This window comes from Carassius auratus, unplaced genomic scaffold (assembly GCF_003368295.1).
Source record: "Carassius auratus strain Wakin unplaced genomic scaffold, ASM336829v1 scaf_tig00217014, whole genome shotgun sequence".
NCBI lineage: Eukaryota > Metazoa > Chordata > Actinopteri > Cypriniformes > Cyprinidae > Carassius > Carassius auratus.
In genome coordinates, this window is record NW_020528851.1 from 1,400 (window position 1) to 22,281 (window position 20,882).

A 20,882-nucleotide genomic window follows, 5' to 3' on the forward strand; every position below is an offset into this window, starting at 1 on the left:
TAAAGAATTGCCAGCCACGATCACTTGATTGCATGTAGCTCTGTGAATGTGATAACAAAATAAATAAAAATGTCTTGCTCTTGTAGAATACTCTTATTGACCGTTGTTTTGTAATATCAGGAGAAATACAAAGATGTTAAATTGAGAGAGGGCTGCTCAGTTTCTCACAAAACATTTGCACAATTGAAAATGAAAGACTGGAGGCAAAAAAAGCACTGATACATTTTTTTTTTAGCACACCAGCCTTTAGATCTAGCATTCTGCATGCTTTAAATCAGATACAGAAATGATGTAGCTTGAACGAATAGCATTTTTATTTAAATGAACAACAGAGAGAAAGTGAGGAACTGCATGTGTGAATAATGTTTGTGTAGTGTCTCTTCAATAATCAAGCTGCAAGTTTAGTTAAATCAAAAACAGATACATGATGCTTTTGAGTTTTTCAGTATGCTATCCAAGCTATTTTATTAATGAATATTGAATTGATCACAAAGTTTCTGTGGTCATGATTTGTTTGTGAGTTGCGTGTGTAACCTAGCCAGTGAATTGGACCTTTCCACCGTGGTAAAACATGGTCCGTCACATCCCTAATCGTTTGGAAGAAAGTATGCAAGATTCTAAGTTATTTGACAAATAATTTATAGGTTTTTCCAAACTTGCAGGAATCAGTAAAGCCAACTCCGACTTATTTTGTAATATGTAGATGTAGATGAAACTCTATTTTCATTATTTGAGATTTTTTTTTAAATGGTTGGTGTTTTAAAGGTTGATTTGTACATTTAAAGCCTTGAATATTTGAAATTACAGTAGCATTCTTTCAGTAATAGTAATTATTTTTAATTAATATAAATAAATGACTAGTTTTATGCACTTTGGGTGAGCTTTTTTCAGTATTCATGGGTGACTTTTTTATGTGAATTATATTTTTACATTTTAGGTCTTGATGTTTGTCAATTATATGAAATATTTAATCCGGAAAGGACAAAATAAATAATCATGAATGAACCCCTAAAAGGTTCCATATAAATCCTTTTTGGTTACAAAGAACCCTTAAGGGTTCTATATAGAACCTTTTAGGGGTTCCAAATACATAGCGCCTGATAGAACCTTTTAAGGTTGTGTATATAGAACCTGTTCTTCTAAGAGTGTTCCTGCAGACTGAGCTCGTGCGTCATCTTCACGCCAGTTATTCAGCCAATAAAGTGTAGCCTATGTATTTCAACACTGTGTCTAGTACTATAGAAATTACAAAGGTATAATTGGCATCTTTATTTCAAACGAAATATTATATAAAGAAAAAAATATATAACAAATCTAATTTTGGATCAACCCGCACATCACTGATAGGTGTTACACCAAATTCTGTGACCATCGTATTCTGTGACCCTAGTGGGCGCTGTTGTCACAGTTTGGCTTGTACTCAGAATTGGGTAAGAAAACAGCATCTCTGGATGAATGAACGATAGAAGTGTCTAGGAGGTAGATAGAAGGACACTCTGCTCACTGGACAAACTGATTCAGTGTGTTGTGAGTATCCTGAGATCAGTTCAGTTACCAATGTTTAGGCATAACTACCAATTTGGATCCAGTTTGGAGGCAGCAAACATTCTTAAAGGTTTGTCAGTGGAAGTCCGTGGCCTTTTCAGTGAAGTGGAAACTCTGGTCAGGTTGCTTCTGGTTGTGTGTCAGGAATCAAGAAAACTAAGACAGCATTTAGTAAAATTGAAAATCAATTGGGAAATCTTTAGGATAAGCAATGCACACGGATTATATAAAACTATACTGTCAGTACATCATAGTGAAATGAAATTGTTAATGAAAAGTCTATTCAGTGACTAACATGGAGTGTCCAAATATATTCACAGTTACAATTTAAATAAAATAATACAGTGATAATATATGCTAATTCTAATCTGAGCACATATGAATTTACTGGTAATAGTTAATCAGCACATCTCTAAAGAAAGAAATCACTAGATTAGACCTCATTTCTGAAAACTAGATAATTGTATGATCAGCAGATGTCTATTATTTCAGAGTCCAGGTTTTGTTTTGTTCATGTCATACAGCTGCTTATTACAAGAGCAGTGTCTTGTAGGCTACACTACATGTTCAGATTAATAGTTTATATATTGATAAATAATTAATATGTTTATACATTTGCCTATTTGAAAATGTTTTGAATCTGGTCTACCCAGACACATTTTAATGTTCAAGTGTTATGTCTATTAAAATAAGTCTGTAACTATATAGTAGTCTACTTTTCATGTGTTGATATCTACAGAACTGAAGCCTTATGATCACAGTCGTAGAAGCTAATGCTTGGAAATTATGTTTAAAGTTTTCAAGTCCATCATTATTAGTAGCACGCAAGCACCCAATAATCACCTTCATGCTTTGTTACAAAGTTTTAACCTTCTGTCAATTTTATGATAAAATACAAACAATAAACGTCTATTTTACGATTTTTTAATTTGTAGTGAGATAATTCGTTCAGTAGCTGCATATGAATCAGTGATGTTTTCCTCTTTCATATTTGCATCACGAAATAAACATCAATATTTTAATGTTGAAAAAAAATCTGAACAATTTAATACAAACAAATTTCTAATGAATCGATAAATCAGAGTTAGTTCAAAAAAGTTAAAAGAATTTTGTATTTTTTTACTTCACAATATAACATAATTTTATTATCGTAATTTTGACTTTATTCTTAACATATTATGACCTTAATGTTATTTATTAGGTTATTTTTCAGCGTGGCACAAAAATGCTGCATTATAGGCTACAGAATGCAAACACAATTTTAGCAGAGCGGCCAAAAAACAAACAAACAGAAATAAAAAATATAAAACAAACAAACAAACAAAAAGGAAAATAGAGGCAGGATGTTTGGGCCGGTTTACCGATAACGATTGATCTTAGAGCTTAAGAGCGTTTTCTACGAGAAATTTAACTATCTTTCGTTATTGTTTCACGAGTTTTTCCCAAAGCATAGGAGTTTTTAAAGGTTTATGATGACCAAGCCATAAAATAAAGGCTTTTTCTTTTTTTCTTAAAGAGAGTGCCTTGGAGTTTCCTATTTGTTCTATATTATGATTATCCCATCCAAAGAGCACCTCAAGCTAACATTTTGAGTCCTGGAAGCGCCCCTCTATAGACATTTAATGCACTTAACACAGTCGCACGTAGCTGTGCTTTAAGTGCTGCTTAGGAGTCGCTGTCCGTTTGTCAAGTGCTGAAATGTCACATTATAGAACGACTCTTCATTGTAGTACACAATCCTTTATTGACCTTAACTTAATGCTGCGTTCCAGACAGACAACTTGGATATAATAACTATAATACAATACAATATTATATTATAGTGTATAATATTATACTTGACATAATAAATATACTTTAAATATTTATATATATATATTATGTTAGGTAAAAAAATGTAGGCTGAAGAACTGTAAGTCGCTTTGGATAAAAGCGTCTGCTAAATGCATACTTTTATAAAAATGTATTTATTTAGTATAGTAGGCTATAGAGAAAGAGAGACACATTATTTCCGGGTCTTTCATTCTTTTTTTTTTCAGTCATTTAATTTAAATGTGTATTTCTATTCTTTCTGCCATTTTTTATTAATTTATCAATTAATAAAAAATTCAGAAAACGAGTCATAAAGTGTACAATAAAGCACAATCAAATCCTTATATTATAATCACATTGCCCTTGAATCAAGTCAAAGGTGTAATCTGCAGATTGTCCTGTGATCACACAAATCTGTCTTCGATGCACTTAGGGCTTTATGATTACTCCAGAGCACTCGTAGATCTACGATGATTTTCAAGTGCTACTTAAGTTAAGAGGCTTTTGGGAAACAGACCGAATATTAAGATCTGTCTAACGATCGTTTTTACGAACTTCTTAGGCTTACGAAGCTTTTGGGAAACTCAACCCTGATTGTTTTCCTTATTTTACAAAAGCATAACGTTTTGTTAATATTGTGAGTGCACACAAATAGAAGTAGACCATTTGCAGTTCTAAATAATGCATAGGCTACTATTACATTTATGAGCAAATGTGACGGCGTATTTTTAGGTTTTTACTATCATTAAAAAATAAAAATAAATGCGAGCTGACGCCTCCATGTCCTGCAAAGCGCTCACTCTCCGCACAAACGATTGGATATGTGCCTAACAGCGCTCATTTATCTAGGTTAAATGTTTAAATTAATGCTGTGGAATGCATGAAGTGTATTATGTCTGTTTATTTTAGGCAAGTTGTGTTGGTTTGAGAAGAATACAATTGATCAAACATAATGCTCAACTCACTGTCTGCTGTTTGCTCGTTCCTTTAATAAACAAAAACTTAAAACACAAAATGTTCCAAACATATTTAGATTAGATTAAATATTAAATATTAGATTAGATTACATTAGATTACATTATATTCAACTTTATTGTCATTGCACATAAGGTACAAGGCAACGAAATGCAGTTAGCAGTAGTGCAATAAGCAGTGTACAGAATATACAGTGTTTACAATATGTAACAAATGTACAATAAATATACAAATAAGGCAGTGCAAGTAATATATATATATATATTTTTTTGCTTGTTTGTAAATCAGATGAATCAGGTGATGAGGAGCGGTGAGGAGTCTGTGTGTGTGTGGTGTGTGTGTGTGTGTGGGGGGGGGGGTGTTGAGGGGTGTCAGAGGGCAGAGTTCAGTAAGGAGACAGCTGTAGGGAAAAAGTTGTTCCTGAATCTGCTGGTCCTTGTCCAGAGGTTCCTGAAGCGCTTCCCGGAGGGCAGGAGGTTAAACAGTCTGTGGTCAGGGTGAGAGGAGTTCTTGAAAATGCTGCGAGCTCGTCGTAGACAGTGTCCTCCTCTGCATTTGGCAGTTTTCACCACCCTCTGCAGTGCCTTGTGGTCAGTAATTGAGCAGTTCCCATAACAGACTGTGATGCAACTGGTCAGGATGCTCTCGATCGCACACAAGATGGTGGTTACCAGGAACTTGAAGCTGAAGACACGTTCAACAACCATCCCGTTAGTGTGGATGGGGTCTTGCATGCTTCCTATCTTCTTCCTGAAGTCTACAATGAGCTCCTTTGTCTTGCTGGTGTTAAGGAGCAGGTTATTGTCAGCGCACCATGTGGGCAGGTGCTGTACCTCCTCCTTCTAGGCAGTGTCATCATTGTTTCTGATGAGGCCAATCACCGTGGTGTCATCTGCAAACTTGATGATGGAGTTGGATCCATGCACAGGCTTGCAGTCATGGGTCTAAAAGGAGTAGAGGATTGGGCTCAGCACACAGCCCTGTGGTACTCCGGTGTTAAGTGTGATCATAAGGTGTTGAACAAGGGCTGGGCCCATGCAGGGCTCTATCCATACCGCTGTTTTAATTAGAAGCCCCCCCCCCCCCCCCCCCCCCCCACACTGGGAATGCTTCTAAACTGTCCGGGCCCATATGCACCTGTATATCCTGCACACTCAGACTATGCCACTGAGGAGACAGATGTGTACTTTAGGTATTGTTATCATGATCATTACCACCTTAAAGCCTTCCTTGGGGCAAAATAGGACAAAACCAAATTATTCTGAATGTATTTATTCACAGGTATGCTTATCCATGCGTACATTATAAAAAAAATTCACAAATTACACCTCATATAAGTCACACCTCATAAGTGCATGTTACAATGTCATATTAATGAGCTCATCCGAATGCCATATGGTGGCATCTGGCGTAACTTGCCAATAGTATCCAGCTGCAGACCCACAGCACCACCAGCACTGCCAGGACCCCGCCGCCAGGACCGGAAGTGAGGGGCGGAGTTATAATTGTCAGAGACCTATGATAAAGACACAAACACAGAAACACAGGGTCGGAGTTTACTGCCTAGTAGCGCCACTTAAGGTTTTGGAGTTTTTTGTTATAATGATGTATTAAGATATGGTTACAGTACAATAAGCATTTTAAAACATGAATATTGTGTAACATTATTGTATAGTTATCCGTTTCATTGTATGATGAGAGTTCCTTCCTGATCATGAGGTTGAAAAAAAGTAATGCTTGAAACTTATGTTAGGTTTTTATATAAAACATCCTTTATTTTTTCAAGAACATATGTGCAGCATGCAATTTTTATTTTAAAAATATAAAAAAATGAAATTGAAAAAAAGAAGAAGCCAACTATTCTTTTAATCGTTTTAAAAGAAAGAAAAATGTAAATAAACTTCAAAATATGTCAAATGCAGAATTTACTCTGAGGCCCATTTTGTCATGGCAAAAACCTTCCGTCTCTTCCCAGAGATTGTTGAGGGCTTTCTCCTTCTGAGCTTCATCCATCCGGATGAAAAGAGGCTCCTCCACTGGACCCTTGAACAGATGGCTGTTGGAATGGAGCCATTTCAGTGCTTTATTCATGTGCCAGATTACTGGGTGCTCCTTTATTACAGAAAGTTAAAGGAAAATGTGACTTTAATATTTCTTGTAAAAGTTAAGATATATTATAATTATAAATATAATTATATAAATATATATACACACTGCTTCACTGCTGCTAAGCGTAGCTTGTTCTCTTCTTTCGAGTCTTGTAGGGATTTCTGCACTGGAATATACATATCTTGATTAATTTAAAATTAATCATAAGAGGGTAAAAATGTAACAGTGGGCTGGAGTAAATGTCCAGTATCTACCTTTTAGAGAAACCCCCAAAGTTTTCTAGAAGAATTAGACTACACCTCCGAATGTTTGGAAAGTCGCACTGGAAGACAAAAGTAAAATCTTGATATTTCAAATGCTACAACATCATAAAGGTCAATTACTTGAACTGGTAATTACTTACAGATGTAAAATCAAAGGGTGCTCCCATGAAAAGATGTAGAGCATACTGGAAAGCAGTAAAAGTTAAGAAACATTATCATAAAAAAATAAAAAAAATAAAACCAGAATATCTCACCATCAACATGAAGTCTCCACAGTCAACACCCCCAATCTGTTGTGGGATATCCTGAAAAAAAAAGGTAATTAAGGGTTTAACACTTCAGTCCAATCTTTAGCCGACTTCTTTATAACCAACCTTGTTTTTCAGTAGCAGCCATTAGCCAGGTGAAATGCTGCATTTTTTGGATTACTTTTATTTTGGCTTATGAGGACACAGATGTCCTTATAAACCATGTTTATGTTCTAACACCTATATCATTATACACACGAACACACACACACACACACACACACACAATAATTATTCTTTTTTTTTTTTCTTTTTTTTTTTGATAAACCTACAGACCCAAATACCATACAAGGGTTAAAACGTCACTGCAAGGCCCATTTACAACATGCAAAAATGAATCGAACCATCCGTAGCATTTTTTTTATATATATAAACAATAGAGAAGGGATCCTCAAATCTGGACCTAAAGATCCACTTTCCAGCAGAGTTTAGATCTTACCCTAATCAAACACACCTGAGCATGCTAATCAATGCCAATCAATGTCTTTGGGATCATTAGAAAATCACAGGCAGGTGACTTTGATCAGTGTTGGAGCTAAACTCTGCAGTGCATTGGACCTCCAGGGCAAGATTTGAGGAAGGGGACAATAGAGTATGACTACATATTCATGCTTCAGTAAGATGATAAATCCTAACACAAATTAAACATTTAACAGATAAACGCTGAACTTTAAATATGCAATAATTTTTCACAACATGTCCAAAAATTTGGCCCTTTGGCTTTCCATAGAACACACCCTGAACAGCTCTGACATCACTGTAGTTCAGTGAGAGACTCCGAGAAAGTGAAACTAACTTGATCTACAACATGGACGCCAGAAACCATCGAACTCTTTAAACAACAGAATATTGAGTCGTTCAGAGACACTTGTGAACACATCTGATACTCACAGGTAAGTGATAGAAATATAAGAGAGATTGTCCTGAACAGGTTTCTAATGGCAGTGGTCTGGTTTAGTAGGGTTTATGCAGAGTCGGCGTCAGAGCAGATCTACTGGAGGGGCGTTGGATCATCGCCGGGGGGAGGGGGCACTGTCATTTGATAAATATTTTTTGACGCATTGGCAACATCATAGTAGCATGGAAATCCAGACCTAAATCTGAAAGATCTATATAGAATGACAATGAACGATTTAGACTTGGGTTTTTATCTAAAAGAGGAACAGAAGACAGCTGTTTTGCCGACCGGATACGGCAAGAGTCAGTTAGCTTCAATGATCTATATAGAATGACATTCCCTAGAATATTAGCTCCAATTATCTATCTATATAGAATGTCATTATATAATTTATTTTTTATTTTCACCTGTCTTGATTCCTAATACACAACAGATGACGATTGTTAGAATACGATTCCATATCAGGTTAGTATGGCCTAGTTCAGCACTTTGCGAATGGACAGCGACTCAAGTTGCACGTAGCCTATTCTCGCGTTCTATGAGTTCAGTAGCCTACATTTTTTGGAAACGCGCGAGGAATTGCGGCTCATAACCTTGCACGTATGAGCACTTTTAAGAGCTAAGACAGGATAGGCTACATCGTTATCGGGAAACCTGACCCAGGACAGATAGCCTAAACAACAGAAAAGGACAGAAAATAATAGTATAAATATAATATAGGCTAAATAAGGATGTCACAACAATAATGAGGCACTCACACAAGGTATAAGGTTTAACTGATTTTTTAGTTTTTGATTTGCGTAGAATTCAAATTTTGGTAGAACTTGAAAAATAGATAAAGATAAAATAAAATACAGAAAATACAAAGTGTGCTTCAACAAATAAAATAATTTATTTAAACACCCTTTTTTATTAGGGTTTCAAGCAGGGGCGTAGCCATCTTTTCAGAAGTGAGGGGGACATAAATTATAATATATATATATATATATATATATATATATTACAATATAATATAAAACATTACAATAGAACATTAGCGACAACGATAGCTGGACTATGTTGTCCATATTAGGAGTTTCCTTTTATGACTTTCTGCGCGAGAGCGCGCTCCGGCTTCGAGGATGAATGAAACACACACTGCAGGAGTTTTTAGCCTATGGGTCCGAAAAAAATATTAGGTCATGCGCAGACTATCTTGTCTCTTTGAGTTTAAATCTATATTTATTCACACCAGCTCTTGAAAACATCTATGCGAACACATTTGACTGAAAAAGTGCGGGGGACGAATTTCCATGATATTAAAAGTGGAATTACGCGTCCACCGCGTAATCTACGCCTCTGGTTTCAAGGACTTTAAATACTCTAAAGGACTAATTTTCTAAACAAAATAAATAAAGGACAAAAATAAATGTATATTCTGCTATTACTTAATGGTAATACTTGTTTTTAACCTGGTTACACACCTCCCAGCAGTTCATGCACGCACCAAGCAGACATAAGCCTATATATCTTTACAGACAGCCAAGTATAAAACACAAATGCAGTTAGAACCCACAAACATTCATCAACAATTCACCTGGGCCGGGTTTCCCGATAACGATGTATCTTAGCTCTTAAGAGCGTTTTCTACGTGCAAACTTACGAACGCTCGCAGCAATTCCACGAGCGTTTCCCAAAAATGCACTTAACATGAACGCGCGAGAACGCGCTCTACGTGCTACTTAGGAGTCGCTGTCCATTCGCGAAGTGCTAAAATGTAACCTTATATGGAATCGTATTCTGAACGTTTAACCTAATAATTGTCATCTGTTTTGGATTACCAATCAATACAATCAAGTCTATATAAAGCACCTACATACAGGCGGAGACACTGACAAAATAGCTGAAAAAAAAAAAAAAAAGATACCTTTCAAAAGGATGAAATTAATGTCCTCTTAGAGGAGATAGAGAAAAACAAAGATGTGTTTTTTTTTCATCTTGTTTTCCCCTTTTTATTTATTTCATTTATAAATTCATGTAAACAATAAACGAGTACAATAAAGTGTACAATAAAGTACAATCAAAATATTATTATATTACTGGCGTTGCAGTGTGTTAAATCTAGATAAAAGTGTAATCTGCCGGTTGTCCTGCAGGTGTCCTCATAAATCTGTCTTCTTACAATGCACTTGGGGATGTACGATTACTCCAGAGCACTCGTAGATCTACGAAGATTTTCAAGTGCTACTTAAGCTACGATGCTTTTGGGAAACAGACCGTAATATTAAGATCAATCGTACGATCGTTTTTACGATCAACTTAGGCTTACGATGCTTTTGGGAAACGCAGCCCTGCTTAGTAGGTCTTATGGAAGCCAGGGCTGTCTTCAATAAGTGAATTGAACAAACGAGTTACCCTCAGAAGAGTTGCAGGCGACGAGTGTTGCTACTGAACCGTCTAAGTACTGTGTCCCTCCATTCGCTTGTGCATTTGCTAGCATTCGCAGAAGGGCCAGTTTGGCTTTCATAGACCGTGGTGGTCGTGGCCGGAGTATCTAAGTCTGCTGATTGACGAGGCTGCGGAGGTCTAAATCATTTTCGTAAACCCAATAAAAAAAAAATAAAAATAAAAAAAAAAAGCTGCTAACAACTGTCTATTATATAGATGGACAAACTGTTCTTCGACTTGAAATGGATTTTGCTCACGCGCTGCAAATCAAATAAAAAAATTTTACTCGGCGACCAATAAGCATTCACCATGACGAAGCCTAACGTGCCATACACAACCAAAATTATGCATTTCCCCCCATTCTTTTTATTTTATTTAATTTAAGTTAAAGTTTGAACATTTAATATTCAAATAATAACTAAAAGCAGGTTTAAGCGTGTAAAATATTCAGATACTTTAGATGTTTACTGCACTGAAATGATATCAGAATTGTATTAACAGTATGTCATTAGATCGAACAAAGTTTAGTGTTTCTGTCATTTTGTCACGCGACATAAAGACAAACAGATAAAACAGGAAGTAAATGACCTGCAGACAAACTGAACACAAACCTGCTTCACTGCAGCTGAAAATCACTTTAACATTACACAATAACTTATGATCGTTTAATATATTTTGTGGAAAGATTAATCAAATTTTTGATAAGGAGATTTATATGTTTGTTGGAAAATATAAAGCTTGTACTTTGTACTTTCTTTAAACAGCAGGTCATAGTTCAGATTGCTCAGTAAGTTTACGAGTCTCTCACTGTACAAAAGGCCCTCAAGGAATCAAGTATGTATATAGTTAATTCAGAAGCATTACCTACTATGTCCAGTACGTGGCAGTATACCCTCACTTACGTTCACTGCAAGTGTTGCATCAGCCGTAGCTGCGATTGCGTTATGAGGAAATTACCTTAAGCTCCGGTCAGATGTGGACTGTTAGCGCTTGATTCCTGCTAAATTCACCTGTTCTGATTATTCCTGATTGGTTTTAGTTGGTGTGCGTCAATGACGATATGTAAGGGCACTGTTTATTATTAATGTTACTTTGAGATTGTGTCTAGTCACTGTTTAATGCCGTGATATGTGACGATTCATCCTAATGCTAAGCTAATCTTGACTGGTAGTGAAAGACATCATTTGTACGAAGTTTGTCAGGCATTAAGTGATTATTCATGGTGACTATTCATTCTGTAATTGTAATCAATGGCTGCAGTTGACTACTTCATAAAGCGGATTGCTGTTCTGTTGCTAATATATATTATCCTAATGTTAGTTTAATATTGTTCTAATGTCTTAGTGTGTGAGCATAATACTGTACTATTTCGGATGATAATATTACAGTTAGTAATTATTCCTTCTTTCTGTTCATTTTAGAACCACATCCATATATATCTAATTGTATATATTGGAACCACAGAAAGAAATACCTTTATGCAATACCGTGCTGATTGCTGATTCTGACTCACAAACATCCAAGTAAACCTACATCAACCTGATACTGTCTCCCTGAGTCGCGACTGACATCCTGTAGCGAATGCAACATATTACCAGTTAACTAGTTCAATCCTGTCTCTTCTGAAAATTGTGGTCCTTCGAGCCGGAGGTTATTTGCTACAGTGACAGCATGGTTGATGAGCATCAGAGAGGAACTGTTCCAGAGGCCGTACGGCCAAAACGCCAGACACGTCACCCTGCCTGCTTTGATGATTTTGAAGTGAACTATGGAGGTTATCAGCCACATAACAAACATCCTTATACTTTAAGAACAGCATGGTATGAGCACAGACAAAACCAGGAATTCAGTGAGAGCAGAAGGTACACAACAGATGGCACATCGTACCCCACCTAAAGAAGCAAACCCATCATCAGAGTCCACTTCATATCCCTGCCTTCCAGATTCAAGAGCTCAGTCCTTCGGAGCCTCCCAGTATCGGACTGCTACTAGAAAGCTGCCTGAAGCTTCTACTCCATTCCATGAGCAGACCGCTAACGACCAGTATGCACCTACAGTCCACTCAAGGTTCAAATAAGTACCAGTGCTCCACCTACCTTGTATGGAAAGGGTGCTTCGCTTGACTCGCATGCTTCTCCTTCATATGTGGGTTCCCCTGATCCTTATTCACTGCCAGTTAGGACTCCACATTATTCACATTATATTGTGAGTCATGGTGCTAATGACCCAAGTTACCCACCTCAGCAGCAGAGAGCCTCCCTGACTGAGCCACAAAGCATGATGGTTTTGATTGACAAAATGATGGGTCAGTTACAGCTAATGAAAGAAGAAGTTGCATCAAAGCATGGCACCCCTAGCAGATCACCACCCAGACCAGCACAGCCTTATAAAGAGCCACCTCCTGTGCATTATGAATACCCTGACCAACAATATGCTGCTGACCGAGTTTATGGGCCATTTGACCGATTCCAGAGCGGCTACGTGCCTGCTCCGAGATCAAAGATCGATATGTACTATCACTCAGTGCCCCTACCTACTCAGAAACCCAAGCCTTCTTGGGCAGAGCAGCCTTCCATTCAGCTAAAAGAGTCAGCTGCAGAATACAGTGGTCCTAAACCCAGTATACCCTACCTGGTGCATAAAGATCCAAGCGAGTTTGCTCGCCTGAAGCTTGTGCTCCACAATCTGCTACCTGAAGATGCGTCAGAGTTGTTCAAGTTCCAGATCTTGGTGGACCATCTGCAACTGGAAGAGGCAAGACTGATTGCGGATTCTTTCCTTAACTCTCCATAACCTTATACAGAGACAATGGCTCCCTTGACAGAGAAATTTGGTAAGCCTCACCAACTTGCTTTGAGTAAGATTGCTCGAGTAATGGATGCACCAGATGTTCTTCCAGGAGACCCTGAAGCCTTCGAAAGGTTTGCATTACAAGTTCAAGCTCTGGTAGGACTGCTGAAATCCCTGGGACCAGATGGGGATGCCGAATTGACGTGCGGTTCTCATGTGGTTCGTCTGCTGACTAGGCTGCCACCTGATTTAAGAGCTGCTTTCAGGAGACAAATGCTGCCTAGTCAATCCTCAAGCTTTACACTTCCAGAGTTCTCCAAATGGTTGCAAGCTGAATCATGGTGTCAAAGTAGTGATGTGGTGGGAAACACTCAGATGAAAGGTTGGCCAAAGCAAAGGTCTGATAAACACAAAGAGGTCAAGACCAGCTACTGTACTGCATGGAGCAGGCAGCCCTGCCACAAATACAACTTCCTCCCTAAGCAAACCTGCCACTTTGCCAGAGAACAAGGTGAAAATTAAAGCCTATTGTCCCTATTGTGAGAATGCAGACCATTTCCTTAGTCAGTGCGTCAACTTCCAGCAGCTCACGACCGAACAAGTGAAGCAATGGATTCAGACTAACAAACGGTGTTGGAACTGTGGAAGGTCACATTTATCTGCACAGTGCAACCTGAAGAAACCCTGTAACAAGTGTAAAGGGAAACATTTGCTGATACTCCATGACATCAATTACAAGTCAGTCAAAGATAATTCCCCAGCATCAAGTTCCACTGCAGAAACTTTATACCTGGACAAACCTGGAACAGATAGCCGGGTTCTGCTCAAAGGTAGTCAGAGTTCTGCTGAAATATAATAACCGCACCTTGGACACTTATGCCATCCTAGACGATGGATCGGAATGCACCATCTTATTGTTTGCTGCAGCCCAGAAACTGAATCTGAAAGGGGAAGAGGAGAAGCTATCCATTAGAACCATCCATCAGAAAGTGTCGCAACTGCAAGGCTCAAAGGTTTCATTCAGCATCTCTCCAGTGGCGCAACCACATAAGACATACCATATCAAGCAAGCCTTCACAGCCGACCACCTAGGGTTAGCTCAACAATCCTATCCTATGGAGGCCCTTGTAAGTAAGTACAAACACCTAAAGGGACTTCCTATCCAGTCCTTTGAGAAGATTCACCCACTCTTGCTGATTGGTGCTGATCAGCCCTCATCTAATCACTCCAATCGAGCCAGTTAACCTGGGACCACCTGGCGGGCCAGCCGCCATCAAAACAAGACTGGGTTGGACACTACAGGGCCCAGTGAAGCTTCTTCTGAATCCTCTTCATCCTCAGCAGGTCCTTTTCACCCTCTTTGTCACCCAAGCATACAGAGCTGATGAGAAATGTCACAAAGCTATGGGAACTGGACATTCTCCCCTATCGTAATGAGAAACAAGTCACTCGCTCCAGAGAGGATCAGGCGGCCCTTGAAATCCTGAACAAAGGAACTGTGAGAGTTGACGTGAATGGCATTCAGAGGTATGCCACCCCACTGTTGCGTAAATCCAGTATGGCTTGTCTTAACGCCTCCGAAGAAGCCGTAATGCCACTCCTTCGTAGAACTGAAAGGCATCTCTTGAAAGACCCAGAACGAGCAGCTACCTATTCTGCGGAGATCAAGAAATTGTTGGAGGAAGGTTATGTGGCCAAACTTGATCCAGACAAACCACCACAGACCCTTGAGCGGTGGTTCATACCACATCAAATGTCATGCACAATGACAAAAATCGACTGGTATTCAACTGCTCGTTCCAGTATGAGGGAATTAACCTAAATGAGTCCCTACTACCTGGCCCAGTACTAGGTCCGTCACTCCTTGGAGTCCTGATAAGATTCAGGGAGCATTCTGTAGCGGTGAGTGGGGACGTGAAAGGAATGTTCCATCAAGTTCGACTTCTGGAACAGGACAGACCTATCCTGCCGATTCCTTTGGAGAGATATGGAACGAGACAGAGAACCGGACATCTATGAATGGCAGGTGCTCCCATTCGGCACTACTTGCAGCCCTTGCTGCGCTTCCTATGCCCTGCATAAACATTTCCTTGACAACACAGAGTCGTGTGATGACCTGCAATTCACTATTCAAAGGAGCTTCTATGTTGACAACTGTCTTCAGAGCCTGAACACAGCCGATGAGGCCAGAGGGCTGATTGACCGACTCAGAAAGCTACTGGCAAGTGGAGGATTTAATATCCGGCAGTGGGCTTCAAACCAACCTGGAGTAGTAAGCCATCTACCTAAGGAAGCTCAGTCTGCCAGTACCCGAACTGTGGTTGTCTCAAAGGGAAACTGAAGTTCCTGAATCCACTCTGGGTCTGCACTGGCACTGTCCCACAAGCACGTCCTTTAGAGTATGGACTACCCACAATGCGCAATTTATATCGGGTTCTCGCCAGTCAATATGATCCATTGGGCTTCATTCTCCCCTACACGACCAGAGCGAAAATCCTAGTTCAGAAACTGTGGGCTAAGCCGAGAGAATGGGACGATCCTCTATTTCCTGATGAACTTTTGCAGAACTGGCTACAGTGGGAGGCTGAACTTAAGTCTCTTTCCTCCATTACTTTTTCTAGATGCCATGTGACTCCAGAAATGGACAATGATTCTGTAAGGAGAGAGATACATGTGTTCTGTGATGCATCAGAAAGGGCCTATGGTGCAGTCTCATACCTGAGAACAGAGAACAGCCAAGGCAAGGTACAGTTAGCATTCCTAATTGCACGCTCCCGAGTTGCACCCAGAAACAGTTGTCAGTTCCCAGACTTGAACTCTGTGCCACACTCTGTGGAGCTCAGTTAGCAGAGATGCTAAGGAAAGAACTTACACTTGAATATCACAGAATTACCTTGTGGTCCGATTCCACCACAGTACTTAATTGGTTGCAGTCAGAGTCCTGCCGGTTCAAAGTCTTTGTTGGCACCAGGGTTGCAGAGATACAAGAAACTACAAATCCACAGGATTGGAGGTACGTAGACTTTGCTCTGAATCCTGCGGATGATCTAACAAAGGGAAAATCGCTTGAGGACCTAGCCACTCCAAACAGATGGAGCAATGGACCCCCGTTCCTTTAATGCACTCTGATCACTGGCCAAAGAGCCCTGCTGCCAGCTGTCTGAAAGATGACTCAGAGTTACGCCAAGTCAACATTTTGCGCCCTAAATGTAGTGACCTCCAAAGCAGAAATTCCTGATGCCAGCCAGTTTACAACTTACAGAGAATTACTGGAAACTACTGCACGATGTGTCCATGGGGTGGCAAATGGAGAACCACTGACAGCTGGAGACTTCCTACAAGCAGAAATCCTTCAGTGGAGAGCATCTCAGCTGGATAGTTTCTTTGATGACATCCAATGCCTGAAACAAGGTAAACCTCTCCCTTCTAACAGTAAACTACTCACCTTGAGTCCAGAGCTGGATGAAGAGATGGATGTTATTCGAGTGGGGGGAAGACTTCGACGAGCCGAAGCACTCGACATGGCACTAAGCACCCAATTGTCCTTGACCCTAGTCATGCCCTTACCAAGCTCATCATTCAAGATTATGACCACCAGTTGAAACATCCTGGCCCAGAGAGAGTCCTGGCTGAAGTCAGAAGGAAGTTTTGGATTCTGCGTGGCAGAGAGGCCATCCGCAATCACCAGTTTCGATGCACTGACTGTCGGAGATGGAGAGCCAGCCTAAAAATCCCACAAATGTCAGACTTACCTGTAGCTCGACTTCAAATTATTTTAAGCCTGCCATTTTATTCCACAGGGATGGATTGCTTTGGGCCCTTCTCCAGTAAAGATTGGACGGAGAGTGGAGAAAAGATGGGGAATAATTTGGAAGTGTTTGAACAACTAGATGCATCTACTTAGACATACTAGCAAGTATTGACTCTGATTCCTTCCTTATGGCATTTAGGAGGTTTGCGGCACGTAGAGGAACACCCTTCGAATTTTGGTCTGATCAAGGGACTAATTTTAAAGGCGGGAGAGAGAATTGCATGAAGCCTTCAAAAGTATGTCACCTGAGTTACAGCTACAGTTAGCGAAGCAGAAAGTTCACTTCCGCTTCAACCCACCTGGAGCCCCTCATTTCGGAGGAGCATGGGAACGGGAGATACGATCTGTTAAATCAGCTTTGTATGCTTCTGTGGGTGCTCAATCTGTTACAGAGGAAGTCCTCAGGACAGTGTTAACTGAGGTAGAGGGAATACTGAACTCCAAGCCTCTTGGATACCTATCCTCTGACGTTTCAGATATTGATCCTGTTACCCCGAATCACCTTCTCATGGGGCGGCTTGACGGCTCTCTCCCACAAGTTGTATATCCTCAAAGCGAAATGATCAGTCGGAAACGATGGCGCCACAGTCAGATCCTCACTGACTTATTCTGGTCTGCGTTCATCAAGTACTATCTACCCAATCTGCAAACTCGATCTAAATGGCAGAAGGATGTCGAGGACATTGCCATTGGAAACGTTGTTATGCTGGTAGACCCCCAATTGCCTAGAGCTATGTGGTTGATCGGAAAGGTCACCAATGTCATGCCAAGTTTCAGATGGACATATCAGAACTGCGGAGGTGCTCATCAAGGGACGGACTTATACCAGACCAGTTTCAAGGATGATTGTACTTCCTGCCATTCCTGATGACACAGATACCTCATAACTGCGGACCATTTATCAGGGACAAAATTTAGTGCCTAAATTTGGGGGCGGCTGTACAAAAGGCCTCAAGGAATCAAGTATGTATATAGTTAATTCAGAAGCATTACCTACTATGTCCAGTATGTGGCAGTATACCCTCACTTAACGTTCACTGCAAGTGTTGCATCAGCCGTAGCTGCGATTGCGTTATGAGAAATTACCTTAAGCTCCGGTCAGATGTGGACTGTTAGCGCTTGATTCCTGCTAAATTCACCTGTTCTGATTATTCCTGATTGGTTTTAGTTGGTGTGCATCAATGACGATATGTAAGTGCACTGTTTATTATTAATGTTACTTTGAGATTGTGTCTAGTCACTGTTTAATGCCGTGATATGTGACGATTCATCCTAATGCTAAGCTAATCTTGACTGGTAGTGAAAGACATCATTTGTACGAAGTTTGTCAAGCATTAAGTGATTATTCATGGTGACTATTCATTCTGTAATTGTAATCAATGGCTGCAGTTGACTACTTCATAAAGCGGATTGCTGTTCTGTTGCTAATATATATTATCCTAATGTTAGTTTAATATTGTTCTAATGTCTTAGTGTGTGAGCATAATACTGTACTATTTGGGATGATAATATTACAGTTAGTAATTATTCCTTCTTTCTGTTCATTTTAGAACCACATCCATATATATCTAATTGTATATATTGGAACCACAGAAAGAAATACTTTTATGCAATACCGTGCTGATTGCTGATTCTGACTCATAAACATCCAAGTAAACCTACATCAACCTGATACTGTCTCCCTGAGTCGTGACTGACATCCTGTAGCGAATGCAACATATTACCAGTTAACTAGTTCAATCCTGTCTCTTCTGAACACTCACTTTGTTTCAAACGAATGATTGTGTTTCCATCACTATCAGTTTTCACATTTTAACCAGTTAAACTATCATTTTTCTTTAAAAGGCTTTAAGAGGGAAAGAACAATGGCAGAATCTTCACTAACAGCAAGAAAAACCAAGAGACAGAGTGGCTGACTGTACATGATCTCTTTATATTTGAGTTTCTTCAGCACTCTTTGTCTCTAAACACTCTTTACATTCAACCAGCTTCATGAGGTGCATCATGGGATTCTTCATAAACAGTATTGAAGGAGTTCACATTAATCCTAAATAATGTCTCTTTCCAGTCATGTTATCCTCCATGAGTTCACTGTCTGAGGAGACTCAGTGCTCTCTATGTCTGGATGTGTTCACTGATCCAGTCTCGACTCCATGTGGACACAACTTCTGCAAGATCTGTCTGAATAAGTGCTGGGACAACAGCCAGACTTGCAGCTGTCCATACTGTAAAGAAACATTCAAGCAAAGACCTGATCTCAAGATTAATACCACACTCCGAGAGCTCGTAGATCACTGTAAGAAGAAAAGTCTTGAGAAAACAACTGAAGTTCTGTGTGACTTCTGTGAGGAAAGAAAGCTGAAAGCGCTGAAGTCGTGTCTGGTGTGTCAGAGCTCTTACTGTGAAACTCACCTGGAGCCTCATTTGAGAGTGACACGTTTGAAGAAACACAAACTGATGGATCCTGTGAGTAATCTGGAGGACTATATATGTCAGAAACACGAGAGACCTCTGGATCTGTTCTGTAGAGATGATCAGACATGTGTGTGTTCAATCTGCTCTGTGAAAGACCACAAGAACCACAACACTGTTCCTATAGAAGAGGAGAGTCAAGAGAAGAAGGTAGACGTTATTATTCTTTTAAAGGACTGATATCATGAGGAATCAGATTTGATTTCATATTGTGAGTTTAATCTGTGTTATGATAAATGTGTCTGTGTTGTTCTCTCTATAGACTGAACTGATGAAGACACAGAAAGACGTGCAGCTGATGATCCAGAACAGAATCAAGAAGATTCAAGACATCAAACACTCAGCAGAAGTCAGAAAAGTGAGTTTAAAATAATTTGGACTTCAATGAACTTCAGTGTTTAGAAACATTGAGAAGACATAACAATAACAAAATAAAGAAACAATCAAACGAATGACAGATGACTATCAGACTAAAATATCCAGCAACAGCCAATAAAACAAGAACTAAAATGTCCAGGGCTTGTTCTGCTCTCGTCCAGGGTGCAGAGTGAAGTTTAATTCTTCATTTGAGGGATTCTGAAAACACATGTAGCCTATGTATGTGAACAAAAATGTATGAGCAATAGTTACACAGATTCTTCTGTTAGCAAACACTGCTAATAATGTGTTGCCTGTCCTGGTTGAGCAGATAAACACAGAGAAGGAGAAAGCAGTCCGTGTGGAGCTCTTCACTGATCTCATCCGCTCCATTGAGAGACATCAGACTGAACTGCTGGAGATGATGGAGGAGCAGCAGAAAGCAGCAGAGAAACAGGAGCAAGAGCTGATTGAAGAGCTGGAGCAGGAGATCACTGAGCTAAAGATGAGAAACACTGAGCTGGAGCAGCTCTCACACACTGAAGATCACCTCCACCTCCTACAGGTCAGTCAACATGATCTCTCTGATCAATCATAATGCAGGATATGACATGCTGAAGGATTTCTCCTCTCTCCTGCTGTAGATTCACTCATCCCTGTGCAGCTCTACAAACACCAGGAACTGGCCTGAGATCAGTATGAAGACTCATGAGAGTCTGGAGACTCTGAGGAGAGCTCTGACTCAACTGAAGGACACTATAGATGAGAAACTCACACTAACTGGTACATCAATACACACTGATCAGATAGAAACATGATAGTGTACTCTGTTCTTTAAATATAAGCTTCAGATCTGATTGTTTTCTTGTCATTAGTCTCTACAGAGCTGAAGTGGATGCAGCAGTATGCAGGTACAGTGTGCTGTCTGCACTACACTAGTTTACATTCATACACTCACTGCTTCATTACTGCACTACAATCTGATTAAACACTGGGTTAACTAAAAACATCAGCATCACAGAATATCTGTATTCTCTGTTTTCTCAGTGGATGTGACTCTGGATCCTGATACAGCTCATCCTAAACTCATTCCTGTCTGATGAATGGAAAACAAG

At 39.7% G+C, this 20,882-nt stretch overlaps 1 protein-coding gene and 1 long non-coding RNA gene across 2 annotated transcripts; one reads left to right on the forward strand and one right to left on the reverse strand.

The window, feature by feature from the left end:
* Positions 1-6,702: 6,702 nt before the first annotated feature.
* LOC113099693 (uncharacterized) lies at positions 6,703-7,215 on the reverse strand. The gene is made up of 3 exons (XR_003289503.1): positions 6,959-7,215; positions 6,845-6,889; positions 6,703-6,763 (listed from the first exon to the last, which is right to left on the reverse strand). It is a non-coding gene; the product is annotated as an uncharacterized LOC113099693 (long non-coding RNA).
* An 11,790-nt stretch (positions 7,216-19,005) lies between these two features.
* On the forward strand, positions 19,006-20,867 carry LOC113099692 (tripartite motif-containing protein 29-like). Its single transcript, XM_026264618.1, has 6 exons — positions 19,006-19,560; positions 19,673-19,768; positions 20,099-20,332; positions 20,412-20,550; positions 20,643-20,678; positions 20,815-20,867. The coding sequence occupies exons 1-6, from the start codon at positions 19,009-19,011 to the stop codon at positions 20,865-20,867; spliced, it is 1,110 nt and encodes a 369-aa protein (XP_026120403.1). The 5' UTR covers positions 19,006-19,008.
* Positions 20,868-20,882: the final 15 nt, after the last annotated feature.